This window comes from Suricata suricatta, chromosome 16 (assembly GCF_006229205.1).
Source record: "Suricata suricatta isolate VVHF042 chromosome 16, meerkat_22Aug2017_6uvM2_HiC, whole genome shotgun sequence".
In the NCBI taxonomy this organism is placed as follows: Eukaryota; Metazoa; Chordata; class Mammalia; order Carnivora; family Herpestidae; genus Suricata; species Suricata suricatta.
The window spans coordinates 35,042,723-35,066,508 of record NC_043715.1 but is presented as its reverse complement, the minus strand read 5'-3'; the positions used below and the strand labels follow the sequence as shown (position 1 = coordinate 35,066,508).

At 46.3% G+C, this 23,786-nt stretch overlaps 1 protein-coding gene across 2 annotated transcripts in view; it reads left to right on the top strand.

Annotated features, from left to right (window-relative positions):
- GPT2 (glutamic--pyruvic transaminase 2) overlaps positions 1-14,654 on the top strand; it is a 34,558-nt gene extending 19,904 nt beyond the window's left edge. For both annotated transcript variants that reach the window (XM_029925583.1, XM_029925584.1), the window contains exons 7-12: positions 1,692-1,771; positions 4,081-4,217; positions 7,379-7,553; positions 9,285-9,440; positions 10,515-10,627; positions 12,140-14,654. In XM_029925583.1, the coding sequence (XP_029781443.1) occupies positions 1,692-1,771; positions 4,081-4,217; positions 7,379-7,553; positions 9,285-9,440; positions 10,515-10,627; positions 12,140-12,230 (752 nt within the window). In that variant the 3' untranslated portion in view covers positions 12,231-14,654. The remainder of the gene's footprint in view (positions 1-1,691; positions 1,772-4,080; positions 4,218-7,378; positions 7,554-9,284; positions 9,441-10,514; positions 10,628-12,139) is intronic.
- The last annotated feature ends 9,132 nt before the right edge of the window (positions 14,655-23,786 follow it).

The following is a 23,786-nucleotide window of genomic DNA, read 5'->3' as shown; positions in this document are numbered from 1 at the left end:
TTTGTTTGTCCATCCACTGGCTCAGAGGCATGTTCTGAGTGACTCCCAGACACTGGAGAGAAATAAGTTCTGTCCTTATTCTCAGGGTTACATTGCACACATCAGTGGAATTATTTACATATAGTGTGTCCATTCCCTCTACTGAGCTGCAGGCTTTCTGAAGCCCTGGTTCTTGCTTGCTTCCTCTTTGCACTCCCCTTGGCATTACGTGCACATGGTTTTGATATTCTTGCTGCTCAAATCTTTGCTTGCATTCTAACAGGATAGTTTGTGGTATCAGAGGCATGGAAGGGCAGGCCTAGTAGGATTTGCAGTCAGGCTAAGCCCCCTGGGGAACCAGCACCCATCAGTCAGTGGTAACAGTGGCTGTTCTTTGTAGAATCCTGGGCTGCCTCCCTTCCAGAATCCCAGAACCCAGAGCTTCAAAGGAAGCCTGGTTTGGTGGTTGCTTGCCAAGAAAAAAGTCAGACTTTTCATAAAGGAATTGACCTTTAGTAAAGGAATTGGTTCATTTCTTAGATAGTTCAAGGCCAAGGTCCTGGCTAAATCACACTTTGCTCTTATAAGATATATCTATTTTTTTTCTAGACATGTCCTTGATATTCTCATACACAAAAGAATATAGGTATTTTTATTTTTAATAAAAAGGTAACATATTCTATGTATGTAAATAGTAACTGTGTATACATATACACACGTACATACAGAGTTATATGTAAAATCCATAGAGACGCATATATACCTAGTAAAGAAATAGCCTTTTTAAAGCAGTCAGCCTGTCTGTGGCGGTGCTTTTCTGGAAGGTATATGAGCGCCGCTGATACCCCCAGTGCCACACCCACAGCGGGTCTCAGGAAAACACGGGGGAACGTTTGTTTCCATCTTGCCATATTTGTTTCTTCCCCACCTAAGCCCATGGCATTTGTGGTGAACTGGTAGAGTAATATTTTGCTATTTGTGCTCATTTCTGTTAAATGGGTGGTGGCGGTCTCCACTGTTTGTGTTGGGTCAAGTGCTCAAGGGGAGACCTTGGAAGGGAAGACTGCAGAGTGTTCCCTGTCATCATCAGTATGCATGCATAGCTCCCATGTGGCCATGGACAGGGGACACCGGAGATGACGCACGGGCTTCTTCATGTAGTGCTTACTCTGCAAATATTTACTGAGCATCTGCTGAGTCAGGGCTTTGAGGATACCCGGTGAGCCTACAGACCTTGTCCCTGCCTCATGGATCTTGTGTGTGGCTCTCTGGGAAGCTGTGGGAACTGTCCATCAGCCAGTGTGATGGTCTCTGTTGGTGTGGTTGGTACGTGGTGGGGGGGAGGGGGGGAGTTCAGAGCTGATTGATTTAACCCCTTCAGTTTTATTTTCCTGCTCCTTAAGATGCTGTCCTCCAGCACAAACATAGCCCACCACCCGCCCACACATGTCTCTCATAAGAATAACGAGCAAGTTGAGTGTGAAACACGTTTCCCCCCACATACCTGGCATAATGAGTCAAACAGATGGGCCGACACTTGGGAGTCCCTTGACCTTGACTACACCCTATGTATTAGTCACAGCAACAAGGGTGGTCCCTAAGGTTCATGAAGGATCACAGGATCCCTGAGTGATTCTGGGTGGGACTCTTATCTAGGGACAGTTTAAACAACATTACGGGCTACATTCTGGTTTTGTTGGGGATTTTTTTAGGACAGGTCCAAAGCAGAAAGTGCATAGAAGATGTGATTCACTTTGCCTGGGAAGAGAAGCTCTTTCTTCTGGCTGATGAGGTAAGAGTTCCTCAGTTCTCTCTTTCATGAAGAGTGAGGCTGAACTTTCTCTCCTAGGGGGAGGGAGACCAAGCTGACTGTTCTGTACCACAGGGAACTTTCTAGGTGTTAGAGGAGTGATTCTAACCAAGAAGGAGGATGTTAACAACCTATGAAGCTGCAACCTAAATCATCCCTCTGTTGGTTTGGATTCTTGATGATAAATTTCAGAAAGTTAATCCAAACCACTTTAAACTTGAAAAGAGGAGCATCTGGATGGCTCAGTAGGTTAAGCATCTGACTCTTGATTTTGGCTTAGATCATAGTGGCTCAGGGTTTGTGAGATCGAACCCTGCATGGGCTCTATGCTGATAGTGGAGCCTGCTTGGGATTCTCTCTCTCCCTCTCTTCCTGCCACCACTCCCCGGGCCCCAGCGCCCCTTATGCTCATGCTCGCTAGCTTGCTCTCTCGCTCACTCTCTCTCTCTCTCTCTCTCAGAATAAATAAATACACTTAAAAAGAAAAAAGACAGTGGGATAACAGGTGAGGGGCTAAGTCCAGGGACTCAAACCGTATCCCTCAGATTCTCTCTCCTTCCACTAAGGCCTCACAGTGTTGCTATCTTCCCAGCCTAGGAAGAGAATTTCTTCCTGGTGATTCTAGCAAATGTCTCGGAGTTGAGCCTCATTGGTGCAACTTGGGTCACACACCCACTGCTGAACCAATCACTGTGGCGGGTGGTTGCAGTATGCAAATTGACCAGGCCCCATGCAAGGGGCAAGCTCTCTTCCCTGAGAGCAGGGGAGCAGTGTTCCCTGAGGGCAAATTGGGCCACTCTTTCTCAGGAAGGGGGAGTGAGTGCTGGATGGACATAACGCTGTGTTCCTGTGCCTCCTGTGCTTCCATATCTACCATCTCATTTAGTCCTCAGTGCAGCCTGTGAGGGGAAGTGGGGAAACTTAAATTCACTTCATGGTTGCCACTCCTTGAACCCCAGTTCTGGAGCCAAGGCTACCCATTCTTTTCCTGCATTGCAAGGAGGAAAATCAGGGCCTGTCAAATTCTATTTTCACTTCTTCATCTCTGCATGATTTCTTCTTAGTGGTAGCTTCTAGCACACTAGTTTCATTTCTTTGCCCCTTAGCACCCTCCCCTCCACACACATAACTTATGCACCAAATTGTTGCCATGATTAGTAGATGGGCCTAGAAATCTTCATGTCCTGTTTCTTTTTTTTTTTTTAATTCCAGTATAGTTAACATATAGGGTTATATTTGTGTCAGGTGTTAAAAATCTTCATTTCTAAGGGAGAGAAGCAGCAGCAGAATAACATGGTGTCCAAAACTCCTCCCCTTGAGGTCCAGGAAGAGGAGGGCACAGGGGAGGAAGAGGAGAAGGACTGTGCCTGGCCCATTGAAGATGGAGCTGGGCTGACCCTCCCACTGGCCCACAGTGCCTCAGAGAGCCTCAGTTTCCCTTATCTCTGAAATGGGTGTGGAAGTTCATCTTCAAAGGCATAGGAGGGTGCTTGCATGCTGAGTGTAGACCGTGTGGACAGGGAAAAACAAAGCATGTGTGAGCACCGCTCATGTCTACGGTCTAGTGGGAAAGCTGACAGTGAAGTGAATAGAAAACAGAATAGTTCCAAATGAGGTCGGTGTCATAAAAGGCCAGGAGAGCAATCCGTTTAGCTCTTCAAGTAGAGAGAGGATAGCTCCATGAACTGCTTTCATTGTTTAAAAAAACTTTTTAATGTTTATTTTTGAGAGAGACAGTGAGTGAGTCAGTGAGTGAATGAGTGAATGAATCAGGGATGGCAGGGGGTTGGGCAGAGAGAGGGAGACACAGAATCGGAAGCAGGCTTCAGGCTCCAAGCTGTCAGCACAGAGCCTGATGTGGGGCTCAAACTCATGAACAGTGTCATCATGACCTGAGCCAAAGTCAGACACTTAACGAATTGAGCCACACAGGTGCCCCTGAAGTGCTTTCATTATTAATCTTATGGAAAAAGGTAAATATTCAGAAAGGAAACTTGCTTGGGCAAATATGAGTCCTGACATCGTTACTGGTCAGATGAGGTAGAAAGATCTGGAAGTTGGATAGAGGTGAACGTGGGTGAATGGGAGAAATCAAGTGGGCATACAACCCAAAGCCTTTCTCTGTGGTTTTTCTAGAAGGTTCCTTTGGGCACATCTGCCTTTTTCCTGGAATGGGCTTCACAGCACATGGCCTGACTGCAGGTTGACCCTGAGCACCTGTGCCCTCCCTGCATGGGCTCAGGCCTCTCAGGGAGTGTAGGTGACTGTCCCCATCCTGTCATCTCCCCCAGGTATACCAGGACAATGTGTACTCTCCGGACTGCAGATTCCACTCCTTTAAGAAGGTGCTTTACGAGATGGGGCCCGAGTACTCCAGCAACGTGGAGCTCGCCTCCTTCCACTCTACCTCCAAGGGCTACATGGGCGAGTATGTTGGCCCCCACCTCCCTCTCACTGCCTCTGTGCTGTGCCAGCTTCCCTCTCCCCTGCCCCACGGTCAACCTTCTGGACCGAGAAGCCTGCCCTTATCTATGGCCTCTGCTGACCTAAGAAGCAGGAGACAGGCTACACCCCCCCAACGGGAAGCTCTGTGGGGTGAGGACAGCAGGACAGCCTTGTGCAGAGGCTCATATAGAATAAGGTCATGCTTGAAAGAAACCTGCCTGCAGTAAACAATGCAAACGAAAGCAGGACCTACAGCAGCTTCCAGCACTAGTGTTTTCTGCCAACCCAATTCAGTCCAACATTGTCTGAAATCTGAGGGGCCAGGGAAGGCAGGTTGAGTAGACAGATTCCGTCAGGCCAGTGAGTGGGCCACACTGGATGTGGGCCTCACCCTAGCACTGGGGCCAGAGGGTCCGCTTCAGTCCTGTGTTTGCTCATTCAGCTAATACTGTTTGGTGACCTACTGTGTGAGTCCAATACTGATCTCGGCTCTGAGGATACAGCCGTGAGCAAACCACAGCAATCCCTGCCCTAAGAGCTTATGTTCTGGTGAAGAGAGAGAGGCAGTAGACAAATGAATAAAATCATGTGTCAGGTGGACAAAAATAGAGAAGGAATGGGAATGTAGGTGGTGGGGGCGGGGTCATTGAGGAGGAAGGAGGGAGCTATGTCGGTATCTGAGGGAGGAACATTCGGAGATGAGAGAATAGCGTGTGTAAAGGCCCTGAGGCATGCCTGGAATGTTCAAGGAATAGCAAGGAAACTGGAAAGGAGTGTTTGAGGGGCAAGTGGCAGACACTGAGACCAAAGGAGTCATAAGAGGCCAGATCATCTGGGCTACTTGGGTTATTTTTTAGTTTTACTCAGTGAGATGGGATCTGTTGGAAGATTACAGCAGAGGTATGACGTCACCTGACTTAAGGTTTACTGGACACCATCTGGTTGCTGTCTGATGGAGGCAGGCACAGAGACAGGTCAGGAGGCTGTCACAGCCAGGCGAGGTGCTGTGGGCCAGGATCCAGCTGGGGAGAGGGTGCTGAATCCTGGATATATTTGAAGGTGGAGTGGATAGGAGTTGCTTGATGGAAAAGAGGATTGTGAGAGAGAGGAATCAAGGATGACTCCCAGACTTCTTATTGAAACAACGGGAAGGATGAAGTAGCCATCAATGGATGAGGAAGGCTGTGGATGAAGCAGGTTTGGGGGGAAGATTGGGAGTTGGTTTTTTGGCATGTTGAATTTACAAATGCCCACTGCATGTCCAGATGGAGGTGGATGTGTGAGTCCCCAGCTCGGGGCTGATAGCCAGCTGACTTAAGTTTGGGAGGTGCAGTGAATGAGTTGTTAGATCGCTGAGCCTGGGTGTCTCACAAGGAGCAAGCATAGATAGTCCAGGAGCTGGTTCAGGCCTTCACTGCTCAGAAGCTGGGGGAGAAGAGGAGGAACCTGCAGAAGAGAATAAGGGAAGGCTGTGAGTTTACAGCTAAGGGCATTCACCCCCAACATTGTGGGGTTTCTTTTATGTGCCTGCCATCAGGATGGGGAAGGATCTCTCGGTAAGCTGGAGGCCAGTGGAACATGAAGCTTAGAGGAATATTTTGACTAGGGTGAGGGAGCTGCACCACGGGAACGATTGCCCAGCTGGCTTTATTTGATGTAAGCAGAGGTTAATTTATGCCGATATTTCTGGTCTATGCTGATAGAGTGCTTTATCTCTGCTAGACTTTCATGTGCTATGTACCTCTTTTCCTAAACAAGTCTGTTTTCTATTAACTCATTTTTCAACCTCAAGCCTTTTTATCACATACCTAGCCATGTCTGCATTATTGGTTATTGTTTTAACAGTCTTCTGGATGTTGGTTTCCTGAGTTATGACCTGTAGACCTCAGATCCTGATTACCTAGAATTAGGCTACTTTTCTCAATTTGATTTTCTGCTCATCAGCAGACAATTAAACAGAAAGTTCTTTCTTTCAGCCTTTGTTATGGGAAACCTTTGTGCAATACTAGAATTTATCTTCTTGCCTTGGAAAGTCCAGTCAAGAGATGAGATGGGAACTTGCCTTTGCCAGTTCAGTTCTGCAGCCTAATTCCAGTGGCATTTTATTGTCTCATTGTGTCCGGCGCTCTGAGGTGGAGGGCATGGGGTATAAAGAGGAAGGTAAGACTAGGTGCCCGTGTCAGGGAGTCTGTGTTTCTGGGGTCTTAGTCTGAATGTTATCTATCACAGTCCAGAGAAGGAGACACGGCTCCAGAAAGTGTGACAGTGAGGGCAGATTCAGGTCTGAAAGTTTTTATTTTGTTTTTGTTTTAACTCATTGCATATCTCCTCTGACTTTCCTGTGATTTGACTCTATCAACTATCTATATGGGAATCCTTGTGGTGATAAGTAATGAAAACTTAACTTAAAACTGACCTTTGCCAAAGAGGCTTTAACAAAAAAAAAAACTAATATCTATAAAAAGTCTAAGAGTGTTAAAGACATCAGTGGGACTCTATTTCTGATTTCCTGCTTTATCTCATTGTCTTTCTCAGGACTCTGCTCTTCTGTAGGTTAACTTTGTTTACAGAAGGCAGAAAGTTCCAGCAAAAGTCCTCAGACTGTGCTCATAGGCCTCAGTGAATCGGATATCTACCCCTGGAGCCTATGCAGGCTTGAATTATGTGCCCCTTTAGAACAGGGGCTAGTGTGTTAGTAGGACTCAAGCTAAGCTGCTGTAATAAAGAAACCCAAAAATATAGTGGCTAAAACAAGATGAAAGTGGATCTCTTTTTGACATAACAGGCCAAAGGCCGGGGGATTCCAGGACAGGCTGCGCTCCACGAGGTGATTCAAGGACTAAGGGCTGGTGGGATGGCTCTGCGTGCCAACATGCAGCCTCCGTCTCTACACTGAGGCTGCTGCTCCAGTGTCTCCACTTCTCAGGAAGTGGGAAAAAAGAGAAAAATAAGAGAGGATACTTTTTTCTTGTGAGGAAGTGATGTGGAATTTGCTTATGTCACTTCCATTGGGAAGAACTCGGCCACACCTGAGCACTCAGTGTTGGGCATGGGGATGATTCCAGAACATTCTGGCTTACGAGATTGTGTTTCGTTGAGGCCTCTCTGTGACTGGTGGGTCGTTTCCCCATCTTCAACCTGCAGGTGTGGCTACCGAGGAGGCTACATGGAAGTGATCAACCTGCACCCTGAGATCAAAGGCCAGCTGGTGAAGCTGCTCTCCGTGCGACTGTGCCCACCAGTGTCTGGGCAGGCTGCCATGGACATCGTTGTGAACCCCCCAGTGCCTGGAGAGGAGTCCTTTGAGCTGTTCCACAGGGTGAGTCGCTGTTTCCTGTGGCCCATCTGTATCCCTGCCAAAGTGAGGGCCATGAGTCTTCCTGGTATATTCAGGATCACCATGGCCAGCCTCTCTCCACACCTCTGATGGGTGCTCTAGGTGCCTCTTGGTGCCTAAACCAACCCCCCGAGGTTCAGTGTGAAGACACAGCTGGGCTGTGTTCTGAAGTGGAGGACCCCTACCTCTTCCTCTCTTGTGAGCTCCTTGGATGGACAGGCACCCAGAGGGAGGGCCTTGTGTACTAAGAACACCCTGGGGGATTTGGTCACTAAACTAAAAAGAAGAAAAGGATGGGCATGTCATTGGATCTAGGCCATAAGCCTGCCTTTGGCCAACCATATGTGCTCAAAGCTCAAAGTGATCTGGTCAGACCCTTTCCATCGTAAGGGACAAAAACCTGACTTAAACTAGTTTATTTTCATTTATTTACTTATTTGTTTGTTTTTGGTTTATTTTTGAGACAGAGAGGGACAGAGCATGAGCGGGGGAGGGGCAGAGAGAGAGAGAGGGAGACGCAGAATCTGAAACAGGCTCCGGGCTCTGAGCTGTCAGCACAGAACCCCATGCAGAGCTCGAACCCACAGACCGCGAGATCACGACCTGAGCCGAAGTGGGACACTTAACCAACTGAGCCACCCAGGCGCCCCGACTTTAACCAGTTTAAACAACAACAGCAACAAAAAAGGAATTTATGGGTCATGTAACCACAAAGTCAGTTCCTAGCTGTTCTAGGCTCACATTTTTTTAAAATTGTGCTAAAATATACAGCATGTAAAATTTTCTATTTTAATTGTTTTTCACTGAACAGTTCAGTTCATAAAATATACGCATGTTGGTGTGCACCTATCACCACCATTCATCTCCTGAACCTTTTCCTCATCCCAAACTGAAACTCTGGGCCCATTAAACACTGACTCCCCGTTTCTCCATCCTTACAGCCCCTGGTGACTCACTTCTACTTTCTGTCTCTATGAACATGAGGATTCTAGGTACTTCATCTACATGGAACCATACAGTATTTGACTTTTCTGACTGGTTTATTTCACTCAGCACAATGTCCTCAAGGTACATCTGTGTTGCAGCATGTGTTAGACGTGGCTTCCCTTGGAAGGCTCTGAGTAGTATTCCACTGTGTGTGTAACCATGTTCCCGTCATCCTCAGGCCACAGCTCCCCCTGTTCCAACAGTACTCGCAGAAGTCCTGGACTGACACATGTGCACCTCTGAGCCAGCCACTGATTTGCTTTGCCTGAGTCACATGCCCTGTGCACCCCACACGGATTGAAAGTGGCCCCCAAAATTAAGTGGTTGGGCCGTCTCCTAGCCGCATGTCCTAGGGCACTCCATCCAGAGCCAGGTCCACTCAGACTCCTGGGCAGGGACGGGGTTTTCTCCTCTTCAGGAACGGCCTCTTGGTAAGAGAATAGAAGCCATGACACAAGTTATTCAGGACCTGCCTTTTTCCCAGAACTCCCTGCACTGTGTGCCCCAGGACCTCCGGCAGCCCTGTAGGCTGAGCACCCCGGGAAGAAGTTCTCGCAGAGGAATGTGTGTCACCCACTTCCCTGGTTTGCTATGTTCGTGCACACACAGGCTCACTTTTTACCAGGCCACCCCACTACCCCCACACTGAAGGGACGGTTTCTAGTAGCCGGAGCCATTCCATGATGCCCAGAGGTGCTGACTGTTATGTTTTCTGCGTCCCGTCAGGAGAAAGAGTCTGTCCTGGGTAATCTGGCCAAAAAGGCTAAGCTGACAGAAGACCTGTTTAACCAAGTCCCAGGAATTCACTGCAACCCCTTGCAAGGAGCCATGTATGCCTTTCCTCGGATCTTCATCCCCAGCAAGGCCGTGGAAGCAGCTCAGGTCTGGGGTGCTGGGCGGGAGCTCACTGGGTTCGTTTGGAATTGCTGGGTTGGGGGCTGGTTCTTGCCTTGGAGAGCAGAAGTGCTGCCTCTGGAGACGGGATTTTGAGGACCCCTCGGCCAGATGGTGCTTATAGCACAAAGATCACGGGCCCCCAGAGGCTTAGCCCTGCAGCGTGCTGTGGTGAAGGGGCGGAGATGAGGTCAGCCCCAAGTGAGTGGAGCTGATCTGGGCTCTTACCTCCAGTGCTCTGAAGGCAGGTGCCCAAGCGTGAGGTGATGCACTTCAAAACTGAACACACGCTGGAGAAGCAGTGACAGCTGTCTCCTCTGCGCAGTGAATGCCCTAGCCCTTGAATTTCTCAGTCCTTGAATGTCAACACAAAATCACCTGGGGACCTTGCCAGTTCAGGAAGTCTGTGGAGGCGCTGAGATTCTGTGTTTGCAACAAGTTTTCTGGTTGTGCTATAGACATCTGGCTACTTTGAGAATCAGAAGCCAGAGCAGTATTTCTGAAAGTGTTATCCTTGTGTCCCCCCAAACCTCCTCAGTACCTTGTACATTCAGAACCTGGGCCCTCTCCCACTCACTCAGACCTGCTGAGTCAGAATCCCTAGTGCCGGAGCCTGAGAAGCTATTTAACAGGTACCCCAGGTTGTAAAAACCAGGGTGTGAGAGGCACCGTGAGCAGAGCCCCCAAGCAACTGTTCCCTACAGTCTCCCTGGGCACAGAGCTCAGGGCTGTGTTGTCAGAGGGTTATGTGTCTTGGCAAATGGGGGGGCCACCCTCAAAGCTTGTGGAGCTACTGCCTGGCAGAGGGGCGCAGAGGAAACAGACTGTCAGTCCTGGGCAGAGAGCAGAAGTACTGCAGCCCTTGGCCATCCTGAAGTAGCCCTCAGGCCCGAGCTTCCAGCAGGTTCCAGTGTCCTGCCCTGATCCTTGCAGGGAGGGTGCACGGGCCCCGCCACAGGAAAGAACCTGCCGCTTCAGTTGTATTTGGCTTTGAGTGTTCAAAGGTGTGTTTGTGCAGTGCGAAGCCGTAAATGAACCCTCAGTCCCCCCCTGCTCCCACAGGCCCATAAAATGGCCCCTGACATGTTCTACTGCATGAAGCTCCTCGAGGAGACTGGCATCTGTGTCGTCCCCGGCAGCGGCTTCGGGCAGAGGGAAGGCACCTACCACTTCAGGTACCTCTGCCTCTTTGTGCCAGGGGGCTGGTCCCAGGTTTGTCTTGGGAAATGGACTTGCTATCATAGAACACAGGCTGGCTGCAGAGACTGAGGTGTGTGCAACCCCAAACTCCCTGCAAACCACCCGTCCTGCCCACTCCCATTCTGTCCCGCTGCAGAGCCAAGTCAAGACCTGGTCCAGGGATTAAGAACTATGAGTAGACTCCAAGGTCATCTCCTTGACCACTCTGTCTCCCCCTTCATTGCCTCCATCTATTGCATACTATCTGAAATGTCCCAAGTGGGATGTTTTCTTCTTTATTTCCATGTCATTTTCCAAGTCCATGATAGCAGCATGCAGCGCCCAGGTGCTGAGTAGCTCATCCACAAGTCTGGAAAGACACCACATCCGAAACAATGGAATTAGTTTCCCTTACTGTGACACATTTCACAGGGCGTGCCAACTCTGCCCCTGCGTGGATGGCAACCCCCCGGAGCAGAGCGGACTAGAGCAGCTCAGCCTGGGTTTCCCCACTGAGGCCAGTTCTCTTCAGAAGAGCATCTTCTCCGTGCTCAGTGCTCTCAGAGGCCTCCAGCAGCAGATGCTAAAAAAAGAAAGGTCATGAGCTCAGTTAGCACCTGGAGCCACGTCCTGACTCAGGTTGTGGGCAGTGTGCCCCAGATGGACCAACGTGTCTGGTTGGCCTTTCACCCTAGTGAGTTCACCTTGGCAGTTCATGGCTCATTCAAAAAATGGCTAAATCAACAGGGCTGCCTTTAGGATGGGGAAACAAACCAACAGTATTAGAGAAAAACGTTAGTTACTATGGCAACTTGGGAGTTCCTTTGGAGGGAGAGTTGTGACTGGAGGTTCTCACTGTAAGAGAGATTTTTTAAAGTTTATTTTTATATATTTTGAGAAAGAGGAGCAAGTAGGGAAGGGACAGAGAGAGAGGGACACAGATAATCCCAAGCAGGCTTTGCACTGTCAGCACAGAGCCTGATGTGGGGCTCGAATTCACAAACCTGAGTTGAAATCAAAAGTCAGATGCTTAACCCACCCAGCAACCCACCTGAACCACCCTGGCGTCCCTGTACGGGAAATTTTAAAAAGGCCCACCGAGTAGGAGGAGCATCTTGCTCTGTATCTGCAGGAAACGCCAAGTCATGCTCTAGAGAAAGTTGTATACACAGTTAGAATGTTGCACAGGCCTTCTGTGATCCTGGGTGGACGTGTTCGTGAGCTTAAATGCCGTTACCTTCTTACTGCTTTTGGTCACATGTGTTACTTGAGTAAAAACGAAATGTATGAATTGGGGTAGGAGGTAGTTGAGTAAGTCCAGGAGTTTCAGGTTCTGTCCAGGGCTGGTGCTATCGCAGTGGGCAAGACGAGCCTTCCCCCCCCCCCACATTGCTTGCCCCCACTCCTCCTCATCTCCACTGCAGCTGAAGGAAGGAGCTGCGGCTTCATTCCTCTCCCCTGTTCCAGAGCAGCTTGTATCCAGGCTGACGTGTCCTCTCTCCTGACAGAATGACCATCCTCCCTCCAGTGGAGAAGCTGAAAACGGTTCTACAGAAGGTGAAGGACTTTCACATAAAGTTCCTAGAGAAGTATGCATGAGGACTGCTTGGGCCCCAAGGGAGACCCCGTTGTCAGGCCTTCCTCCTGATGGCCCGCCCACACTAGACTGAACTTGCCTTCCCCAGCGACTCTGCCTCAGGCCTCACAAAGGCCACTGGTCACTTTCGTTGTCATTTTGCCCCAAGAGACTTCTTTCTTTGTGCCTTGATGTTGGGAGCACTTCTCTTCTGAGCAAATGTGAATTGGGGATATCTCATAAGCCCTGTTTTTTGGTTTTGTTTTGTTTTGTTTTGAAGCAACCAAAGTAGAGGGGACTTGCTCAGCATATGTGGCTGAATCTGTTGTCGTTGCTGTTGGAGAGGTCGTTTGGGGTTTAAAACAACCAGGGTATGTTGCCTGAGATGTTTCAGATCTGAAGAAACAAGAAGGTGTCGGGAAATGTATGACAACCATGGCGAGGAATGGAAATCCTAAACTCACCACCGTGATCTGTGAAATAAAACCGTTAGCGGTGTGAAAATCGAATTCTTCAAACAGGAGAGTCTGGAAGTCTGCTAGAGGCTCAGAAAGGGCCCACCATTCTGGCCTGTAGGCAGACAGCCTGCCTCTCAGACAAGAATGGTGAAGGCAGTAGCATGTGAATTGGATTAGACGCCAGGCTAGGTTGTGACCGGTACTGGGGGACAGCCAAGGTCAAAGGGTTCTGCAGGGGAAAAGTGGGTGTGAGCCAGGCTCCAAGTTGAATCAAGTCTACACTTGGGAGCACACACCAGGTAGTGAGGACTCTGCACATTGAGCAAAAAATAATGAGGGCTTTGGGGGTGAAACGTTCTCTTATGCATGCTTAGGCTGGGACCCCTTATCTGGGAGGTCTCCCTGGACTTCAGGGACACAGGGTACAGCCTGTCCCAGCCACATGGAGGCGTTCTGCCTGCTGATCCATCCTGCTCTTAGCCAGTAGCTGTTTTCTACTAAGGGCTTGATTGAGCCTTTCCACAATCACCCCCTGTTGGTGACAGCAGGGACAGGGAAACACTGAAGATGTCCAAATGAGGGAGGAGCATCCTCAAGAGCTTGACCAGTCAAGCCCCTTACCCCCCAATCAGTCCCCTCCTGTAGTGTCTGTTGAGTTTCAAACCGAATTCAGTCCACTTCCTAGCTCATAACTGGTCAAAGTGCCTGGCAGCGTGGCTGCCGTGGGCGAGTACATGAAATTGGATTTGAAGTTTATAAAAGTATTTTAACTTAATGCCAAGCGATTTGCCTTCAGGTTTGCTGCTGGCTCCCCTCCCAGACTCTGCAGACTGTGCTGTGGCGTCAGTCAGGTCCCCAGCCAGGGGAGTAGCCTCCACCAGGCCTGCCACTTCCCTGGCGTTGGCAAACCTGGCTTGGGGCCTGACCCACACTTCGAACAAAGCGGGTGCTATGGGAGCAGCGAGCTTATCTGAGCCCCTTCGCTAAGAGACCCCTCCTACCATTGGCTTTCCCCTGTGGGCAGTGAGGGAAGCCAAGGCCAGCTCTGGAGCCTGGGGGCCCAGCAAGTCCCAAATCGGACTCAGAGGAGCTGGAGAGACAAATGTGAAGAGGAGTGAGTTTTGAAGGCAGCCTCTATGCTGTAATTTCCATGCTTGGGCCCATGCAGGGCAGTATGAGAGAACACTACAGATTGCCCCTACTTGCTAACGTTGCAGTTCCTGTGAAGAAAGTAGCCACAATCTCCAGTAACAAAGGGAAAGTTCTGGAACTTTTCCTTCCTTAAAAATGGAGAAAATTGTACTTGTGCTTGTTGGATGGCACATCGACCAGAATGTGTCCCAGAGTCGTGAGGTTTCTGGTGGAGAGGTTACATAGTAGAAACTAGTCTATTTTTTATATTTTTGTAACAATTGCTTTTTTCATGGGGGGATTAGGGGGTTAGTATTTATAGTCTTAACAAGTCTAGTAGTTTTTTATACATCTCTTCAGATTATAAATAACACCTAAAAACTTTGCAACGTTTACATGATTTTTTAAAAGATGCCATATACACTTGGTTTGCTTTTAAAATAAATAGAAACATAATAAGGTCAGCTTGTTTAGGAGGTTAACTTCATTCAGGGTAGGAACGCTGATCATGATAGATTTGATTTTTTTTACAGACTTTACTCTGGTGTCTTGTTTGGGTACCGCCAAAGAAAGTCATTTGTCGTTTGGGGTCGTGCTTTAAATCCACACCTGCAAAGTTTTGTTGTTCATCTAGATCCGCACATGGGGGACGCCAGACTGAACCTCGGGGGTCGACCACCTCGTATCCGAGGCCCGTGTGTTGCTGTCCCTGTGTTGTGTGATTTTGCAGGAAGAGCTGACAGGCCTGCCTGTCCCTGTTTCTCAATTTAGATTCTCATAGGCATCTCCTGACAAAGGTACTTAATGATAGCTCTGCTGGAAATTTCTAAACAATAAAATACATGTCCAAAATGGTGACGGTGTTTAACTTTCTTTGTACTTTGAAAGTCAGGTAGGTCTCACTGATTGGTCATCTTCACTCTTTGTAACTGAATGGTCCTGGCACTAGAATGAACATTTTCCTCAAATATTACAAACTTGTCTCACAACTTCTCAGCTTCCGTTTCCTTTTAGGTGTCAACCCTTCAGGACCTGACCCGCTTTTTGTTGCCTGAGGTGGGAAAACATATATCCATGAAATGGGATGTTGTTAAAATGAATACAGACCTTGTCTGTCTGGTGGAAATAGAACAAATATCCTCTTCACGGGTCAGGAGAAGCTCGAGAGGCACAGCGGGGCCAGTGAGGAAAAGAGGAGTCGCTGATACTGAGGATAGAATTGCATCAGTATTGATGTGTCATTTTGAATTCAAAACTTTATTTTTCACTCAAAACTAAAATGTATATGTTTTTATTAAAAAAGAATCGTAGGGGCGCCTGAGTGGCTCAGTCAGTTGATCATCTCACAGTTCAGGGGATTGGGCCTGCGCCGTGAGAATGGAGCCTCTAGGGATTCTCTCTCTCCTCTCTTTCTGCTCCTCACCCCCTCTCAAAATAAATTAACTTAAAAGAAGAAAACAGAAAAAAAGTAGGATTCTTTCAGTTGGAAGAAATGGAAACCGACTCAGAATAGCCTGAGTTTGGAAAGAGGAATTTATTGAAGTCCTGGAGGAAAGCTGGCTTAGGTTCTCCGGGTCACTCTGTTAAAGGCAAAGCCTGTCTTGTCCAGCTCCACGTTGAAAAATTCCAAGGAAGGACTTAGAGTGGCGACCGTGGTCCGTGTGTCCTTCCCTGCATCAGTGCTGTGGCTGGCCCTGCACTTCTGGGGAGGTGGAAGAGGGCCTTAGTCACCCACCCCATCAGAGCCATTGGAGGAGCTGCTCTCTGTGGGATAGGGGACCTCATTTACTACAGGGACGAGGGGAGGGAATGGCGTGTTTAGGGTGTGTTAAGGGTCATTACTGGCTGATAACCAAGAGGACCAGAAATGTTCTCTGCGTTTTTCCTCATCATTCATATACAGGACACATATACAACTTGTCTGGAGGCTAAACTTGGTGTGTCTTATTATACAGAGAGTTTTATTAAATAGGGATTAGAGAAGACTTATTATTCTATATTATTTTTGGTATGGTTTGCTGCAACACCTAGAAAGCTGTCAGCAAATGTTTGACAAGTACCATGGGCCATGGACTTCTAGGGAACAGGGAGTCAAATCTAATACGATAGCACTGTCTTCAAAAAGCCGTACATGCAATGGCCACCAGGAAGGTCAGTACTCAAATTCGAGCCACCCAGTGTGCTAGGCTTAACAGAAGCATGTGGGGCAGTCAGAGGGGAAGGGGATGAGGCTGTTGGCCACCAGTTTAAGGATTGCTACTTCCTGAGGAGTGCCAGGTATCTGCGGCTTCATCCTGCCCCCAAGCCAGGACACACCCCCCTCCCTAAGAAACAAAGAAGATGGAACTTACTGCCGCTGCCACTTACCGCTCAGCTCTCTGCCTTGAGAGACACAGTCAGATAAAGTTTCCTATTAAGATTTCATTCTCCCACTTAACAACGACAAAAAAACCATACTGACACTTTTTGCCTCCTCCCCAATTTTATCTGCCTTCGCTCTGAATGCACATACTGCACATCCCCTTGAAGTCCTTTTGAAGACATGAAATGTTGAAGATTTAAAAAATATTAAAGATCTTTAAACACCCAGGATCCCAGCGATAACTGATAAGTTCAGACTACAAAACTATGTATTCCACAAAAGTGTAAAGTTCAAAAAATATTCTGATTAGCAAAGTAAACATGTTTGTGTGGAAAAGTTAGAAAATAAAGAAAAGCAGAAAGTTTGAAATCCCTTAAACATGGTTAGAAGCCTAACATTCTGGGAGATATCTTTACTGTCCTTTTTCCTGAGAATATTTTTTTTCAAAAAAAATTTTTTTATGCTTTTTATTTATTTTTGAGAGACAGAGAGAGACAGCATGAGCAGGGTAGGGGCAGAGAGAGGGGAAGACACAGAATCCGAAGCAGGCTCCAGGCTCTGAGCTAGCCGTCAGCACAGAACCTGATGAGGGGCTCAAACCCACGAACCATGAGATCATGACCTGAGCTGAAGCCGGACGCTTAACCGACTGAGCCACCCAGGCGCCCCCCTAAGAATATTTTCAATGGGGTTGAGGCATGTATGTGTGTGTGTGGTTTGAATCCTTTTTCCCTAGTCAGCCTCACATGTTAATAAAGGTGCCTGATGAGCAGTGTGGACGGTCCCCTCATCAGTTCTGTGGAGGCCCCCATCATTTAGTTAACTGCACTCTTAAGCATATAGACTGTATATGGTTCTTGGTTTTTAAAAATAATGCCACAGGGGCGCCTGGGTGGCTCAGTCGGTTAAGCCTCCGGCTTCGGCTCAGGTCAGATCTCACGTTCGTGGGTTTGAGCCCCGCGTCAGGCTCTGTGCTGACAGCTAGCTCAGAGCCTGGAGCCTGCTTCCGGTTCTGTGTCTCCCTCTCTCTCTGGCCCTCCCCCTCTCATACTCTGTCTCTCTCTGTATCAAAAATAAATAAAACATTAAAAAAAATAATGCCACATAACTAGCATCCTCACCTTAAGAGGGTATCACACCTCCTCACCCTTGTATTTAGGCTTGTTGTGGAACATTCTTAGGACTGAGCATTTGCCATGAGTTTCAAGGGCTTCACCCCCAGGGCACAGTCTGGAGTGGGGTGGACCAGGGGGACACCTAGACTCTAGCTCTTACCAGTTGTAGGATCACTGAGCCTCTGTCCCCATCTGTAAAATGGAGCTAATAACTACTCATGGAGTAATAGGATAATTATGAGAATTAAATGGGGAAGTGTGTGTGTGTGTATGAGAGAGAGAGAGAGACACAGACAGAGATTTAGCATAGTTCATGGCAAGTAGCCTCACTTACTGAGCACTTTCCATGATTATCTCCAGTTTAGAGCAGTGCTGATATCACCTGTTTGATAATGTTGAAATTTAATGAGAAAATATGCCCTCCACATGCCAGATACAATATGAACACGACAGAATCAGGACCATTTGCCAAAATGAACATATTCTGTGAGACAGAGTCCACTGGTTAGTTATTTTTTTGTCAGTGGTGATTGTTTTTTTAGTCACAGTTTCTGAAATAAAAATGCCTTGAGTCCAGTTACACTGGGGTCTTTATGAGGTAAGTCCAATTTAAAAATCACTTTTTACCACTGGACATTGTAACTAGACATTTGTTTTTGGTGCGGGTCCATCTAGACTAGCTGCGCCACCTTGGAACTGAAATTACTAGGCTCCTTGATATTTACAGGGGGTTGTGCCCTCCCCCAAAGGACCTCTGTGGGCCTTTATCCCTTTGTGGTTAAGGTAAGCTGCTGTTTGCCAACTTCAAAACAGGATGCCCCCAGTCTTTTGGGTCAGCATCATGGGATACACCTTGGGTACCAAAACCTCATTTGAGGAGACAAAGTAAATAAGTTAGGGTTTTTCTGGTTGCACGTGAGACGTTAAGAACCGGGTAAGTCAGGGGACGCCTGGGTGGCTCAGTCAGCTAAGCCTCCGACTTCAGCTCAGGTCAGATCTCACATTTGTGGGTTCGAGCCCCGCGTCAGGCTCTGTGCTGATAGCTAGCTCAGAGCCTGGAGCTGCTTCCAGTTCTGTGCCTCCTTCTCTCTCTTTCCCTCCCCCTCCTGTGCTCTGTCTCTCTCTGTATCAAGAATAAGTAAAAACATTAAAAAAAATTAAAAAAAAAAAAAAGAACCGGGTAAGTCAAACCTACATTTCTCAGCCTCTTTTGCTTCTATATCTGGCCACAAATTCAATGGGACATAGATAATGTCATCTGGCAGCTGCTGGAACTTCCCTTAGCAGAAGGCTACTTCCCCTTTGTCCCTTTTCTTCCTTGTCCTCTCCTCTAGGTGCTTGGAATACAGCTGTGATAGGTGGCATCTGAGCCATGGCAACAAGGACAACAGGTATGTGTGTAGTGAACGCTGTGTGAGATTTAGCGATTATCTGCTGTTGTGTTACTCCACTCTAAGGACACAACCTTTTGGGCTTTCAGAAACATCTGCCTGGAGTGTAGCTTGATTGTCTCATCTTGTTACCTACTAGGGCAGCTTAATAAGTGTTGGCAACATTCACAGATATGTTAGAGCTTTTTGTCATTCATGCTGGGTACAGTGCTCAGTGATGGGAACACAACAGTGAATAAGACATGATCTCATGATTTATAAAGTTAATAATGACCCATGCTAGTAAGAGTGGGGATACACGTTGATAGGAGTGTGAATTTGTACAACCTTTTGGAAGGGCAGTTTGGCACTGTCAATGGTAAATATACATATGCCTACTACAGGAACGTATGGTGTACCAGAAAGGACAGACAACAGAAGAGAGTCTAGAAATAGATTCATACATTTGTCACTGTAGCATAAAAAAGATCACACACTCACATATGTATATATACACATCTTTAATACACTTGTATTGACAAAATAACCCTTGATACAAGCGAATACAATGGGGAGGGGGCCGTGGGTGGCTCAGTCAGTTAAGCATCTGGCTTCTGCTCAGGTCATGATCTCATGGTTCACGGGTTTGATCCCCGCATCTGGCTCTCTGCTGTCAGTGTGGAAGATCCTCTGTCTCCCTTTCTGTCTGCCTGCCCCCCACTTGCACATGGATGCTCTCTCTCAAAAATGAATAAATATTTAAAAAAGAATACAAAGCAATACAATGGGAAAGAAAAGTCTCTCCAACAAATGGCACCCCAGCACCTGGATATCCACATGGGGAAACAATTAACTTCAACTCCCTACCTTACACATGTGCAAAATTTGAGATAGAGCTCAGACCCAAAATGTGAGCTCAAACTATAAATCTTCTAGAAGAAAAATAAGAGAGTATCTTTGCCACTTTGAGGTAGACAAATATTTCTGAGGACAGAGAGGCACAAATCATTAAAGAAAAAATTGATAAATTGAACCACATCAAAATTAAGAACTGCTTTTTAAAGAACACCATTAAGAAAGGAAAAGGCAAGCTTCAGAGAGAGAAGACATTCTCAGAACATAAATCTCATAAAGGACTTGTATCAAGAGTATATAAAGAACTTCAAAACATCAGTAATAAGATAAAAACCTAATTTAAAAAACAAAGGAAAGAGAGACTTTTCACAAAAGGAAATATACAAATGGTCAATAAGCACATGGAAAAATGTTCAACATTGGTGCTCAAAAGAAATGGAAATTAAAAGTAATAAGATACCACTGGAATGGCTAAAATGAAAATTTTTGATCATGGGAATGAAAAATAATTCAATCACCTTGGGAAACTGGTAGCTTCCTACAAGGTTTTGGTTTTTTTTTTTTAAATGGTTTATTGTCAAATTGGTTTCCATACAACACCCAGTGCTCTTCCCCACAAGTGCCCTCCTCCATCACCACCACCTCTTTTCCCCTCTCCCCCTCACCCTTCAACCCTCAGTTCATTTTCAGCATTCAATAGTCTCTCCAGTTTTGCATCCCTCTCTCTCCCCAACTCTCTTTCCCTCTTCCCCTCCCTCTGGTCCTCAATTAGGTTTCTCCTGTTTGCTTCCTACAAGGTTAAACCTACACTTACTCTATGACCCAGCAATCCACTCCTAGCTGGCAATTCACCTAAGAGAAATAAATACACATGTCCACCAAAACCTTGTGTAAAAAGGCTTTGTTTTGTATTCCCTTCTCTACACTGTGGCCCCAAACCCTTTGCTAGGCAGAAAGCTGGGCGCCCAGCGGCTGGCTTCGTTTGTTTCCCATACCTCGGAGAACAGCACAACCTTGTGCTGCCTGTTGCTGTTTAATGCCTCGTGTATTGTTTCATAGGGGATTTTTTTCTCCAATTTTTTAGTTGGTTAAGGTAGTCAGGTAAGTCCAGTCCCAGTTACTCTATCATGGCCTCGAACAAAGTTCTGTTCCATGTCTTCATAGAGCTGTGGGTTACACTGGTGTATTCAATTGTCAAAACATATAGAACTGTCCACACTCAATGCAGAGCCTCGTGCAGTCTCTGCATCTCTCTTAAAGACCAGGGATTTTCCCTCATCCCACTCCTCTGAGCTGAAATCAAGAGTCAGACAGACGTTCAACTGACTGAGCCACCCAGGTACCTCAAGATATACACTATTAACTAGAATTAGCATTTGCCCTTCCCATATGTAATATAGTTATGGACATCTGCAGTATTGTCTGATCAGACTCATCCCGTCTGCTTCCGGGTAATATTCTTCCCTTCCCCAAGTAAGGGAGCTCCTCTTAGGTAAATCTGCAAACCCCTGGTCTTTGGATGGGTCAGTAAGTCCATTCCCAGGATTTTCTAACTTGAAAAACAGAGACTATCTCTCCAAAAACTAAGGTTTAAAAAAAATAAAAACAAAAATGATCCATGAAACTTGAACTTCAAAGACAACATGGATCTTGTTTCATGGAGGAAATGGGATCTTCAGCAAAACTGACATTGATAGAGAATCCGAGATGAGAGTCCATGGCCCCAAAACTTAGCAACATCTCTCAACTTCTGATTTCTTATATTTTAAGGATCAGTAAGTCCTCCCTTTTGTCCAAATTAGCTAGAGTCGAGTTTCTGCTACTTTCAGACAAACTACATCTCAGTATATACAGAAGGAAAAAGGAATTATATATATGTGGACGATAGATGCTCAATCCACTCAGCTTGATCTTTAGCAAAGACAGCTGGGAGAAGGAAATGGCGTGAGCACAGCCATCCACAACTGCTGCCAGTTTTGTCAGAGCAGGACGTGAAGTTGGGTCTCCTTTGGGCTCTTAAAAGGTAGATTGTGGGGAATTTTTTTTTATTACGGAAGTATGGTTGACATACCATTTTATATAAGTTTCAGATGTCCAAGAGTGATTTGACAGGTCTATACCTTACTCATTGCTCACTGCAATCAGCGTAGTTACCAGTAACACAAAGTTATTACAATATTATTGATGATATTTTCTATGCAGTACTTTTCATCCTCATGATTTACTTAATTTATAACTGGAAGTTTATTCTTCTTAATTCCTTCACCTACTTCACTTATTCCCCTACCCTCTCTCCTCTGACAACACCAGTTTGTTCTCTGTATTTATGAGTCATTTCTGTTTTTGTTTGTTTGTTCATTTGTTCTGTTTCTTTTTTTTTAGATTCCACATATAAGTGAAATCATATGGTATTTGTCTTTCTCTGACTTATTTCACTTAGCATAATACCCTCTTGGTCCATCAGTGTTGTTGCAAATGGTAAGATCTCATCGTTTATTGTGGCTGAGTGGTATTCCTTTATATATATATTCCATATATACACACGCGCACACACATACAGTGAAACCATAGGTTACAAGCTGAATTTGTTTTGCAAACACGCTTGTAATCCAAAGCACTCATATATCAAAGTGGATTTGAAGACCCATTGGCCCAGTTGTGGTCATGTGATGGTCAGCGTCACGTCCTACTCATATTGCAACACATAGCTCATGTATCAAGTTAAAATTTGTTAGAAATGCTTGCTGGTCTTGCAGAACACTCTCAGAACAAATTACTCTCAATCCACGGTTTTATGGGGTGTGTGTGTGTGTGTGTGTGTGTGTGTGTGTGTGTGTGTCACATCTTCTTTATCCATTCATATGTGGATGGGCACTTAGGTTGCTTCCAAATCTTGTCCGTCATAAATAAGGCTGCAATAAACATAGGGGTGCATACATCTTTCAAATTAGTGTTTTTGTTTTCATTGGGTAAATACCCAGAAGTGGAATCACTGGGTTGGATTCTGAGCAGGGAGCAGGAACCTACTGGGTAACCTTGAGATAGAACTGTACCTAAATAGTATCTATTATTGGAATCAGTTTCTCTCACTTTCTCCCTTGCTGTCTCTCTTGGTTTCCATCTCTCAGTCTCTGCATCTCTCTTAAACACAAACGATTTTCCCTCATAATGCTGTTCTGTCCTAAATACTTAAAAATCAAATACTTAAGAGGTCTGAAGCATCATTACACTGCTAAAAGGTTGCAAGCCTTAATTTGTCTTTAGAGCATTGCCGTACCCATCAGATTTAGTATTTAATTGCTTAACGTAGTCAGTGTGTTTCCTGAGGGGGAAAATGTGTAAACCAAAGAGTTTGTTTTTTTTTTAGTGTTTATTTGGTTTTTAGACAGAGAGACAGACAGACAGACAGAGAGTGAGTGGGGCAGGGGCAGAGAGAGAGGGAGACACAGAATCTGAAGCAGGCTCCAACTTGTCATCACTGAGCTTGATGCAGGGCTCAAACTCACAAACTGTGAGTTCATGACCTGCACTGAAGTTGAATGCTTAACCAACTGAGCCACACAGGCGCCCCAGAATTTTTCATTTTAAAAAATTGTTTCTTTTAAATAATAGGTGATGTGTTTATTATAAAAAATTAGAAGACACAGATAAGAAAAAAGAAGAGAAAATCACTCATGGCAATATGACTATAATTTGGGTAGCGCAGAATGCAAAGGGTTTAGTGGACATTTTGTTAAGTGTGACAATGGCATTATAAACAGGTAAGAAATGTCCTTTTCAAAATGCATGTGGAAGCCCTGGGGGGCAGTCGGTTGGGCATCCAGCTTTGGCACAGGTCATGATCTCATTGTTTGTGGGTTTGAACCCTGTGTCAGGCTCTGTGCTGACAGCTCAGAACCTGGAGCCTGCTTCGGGTTCTGTGTCTCCCTCTTCCTCTGCCCCTCCCAACCACCCCCTCAAAAATAAATAAACATTAAAAAAATAAAATAAAGATGCGTGTTAAAGTATGTAGGGATAAAACCCAGTGATACCTGATATTTGCTTTCAGGAGATGGGGTCCATGAGTAGCTGAGTGAACTCACGGTTTGTGAGTTCAAGCCCCACACTGGGCTCTCTGCTGTCAGCACAGAGCCCACTACAGATCCTCTGTTTCCTTCTGTCTCTGCCTCTCCCCTGCTCACTCTCTCTCTCAAAAATAAATAAGTATTTAAGAATAAGATAAAATACTTCAGGAGAAAGTTTATTTTTAAAATATTTTTGAGAGGGGCACCTGGGTGGCTCAGTCAGT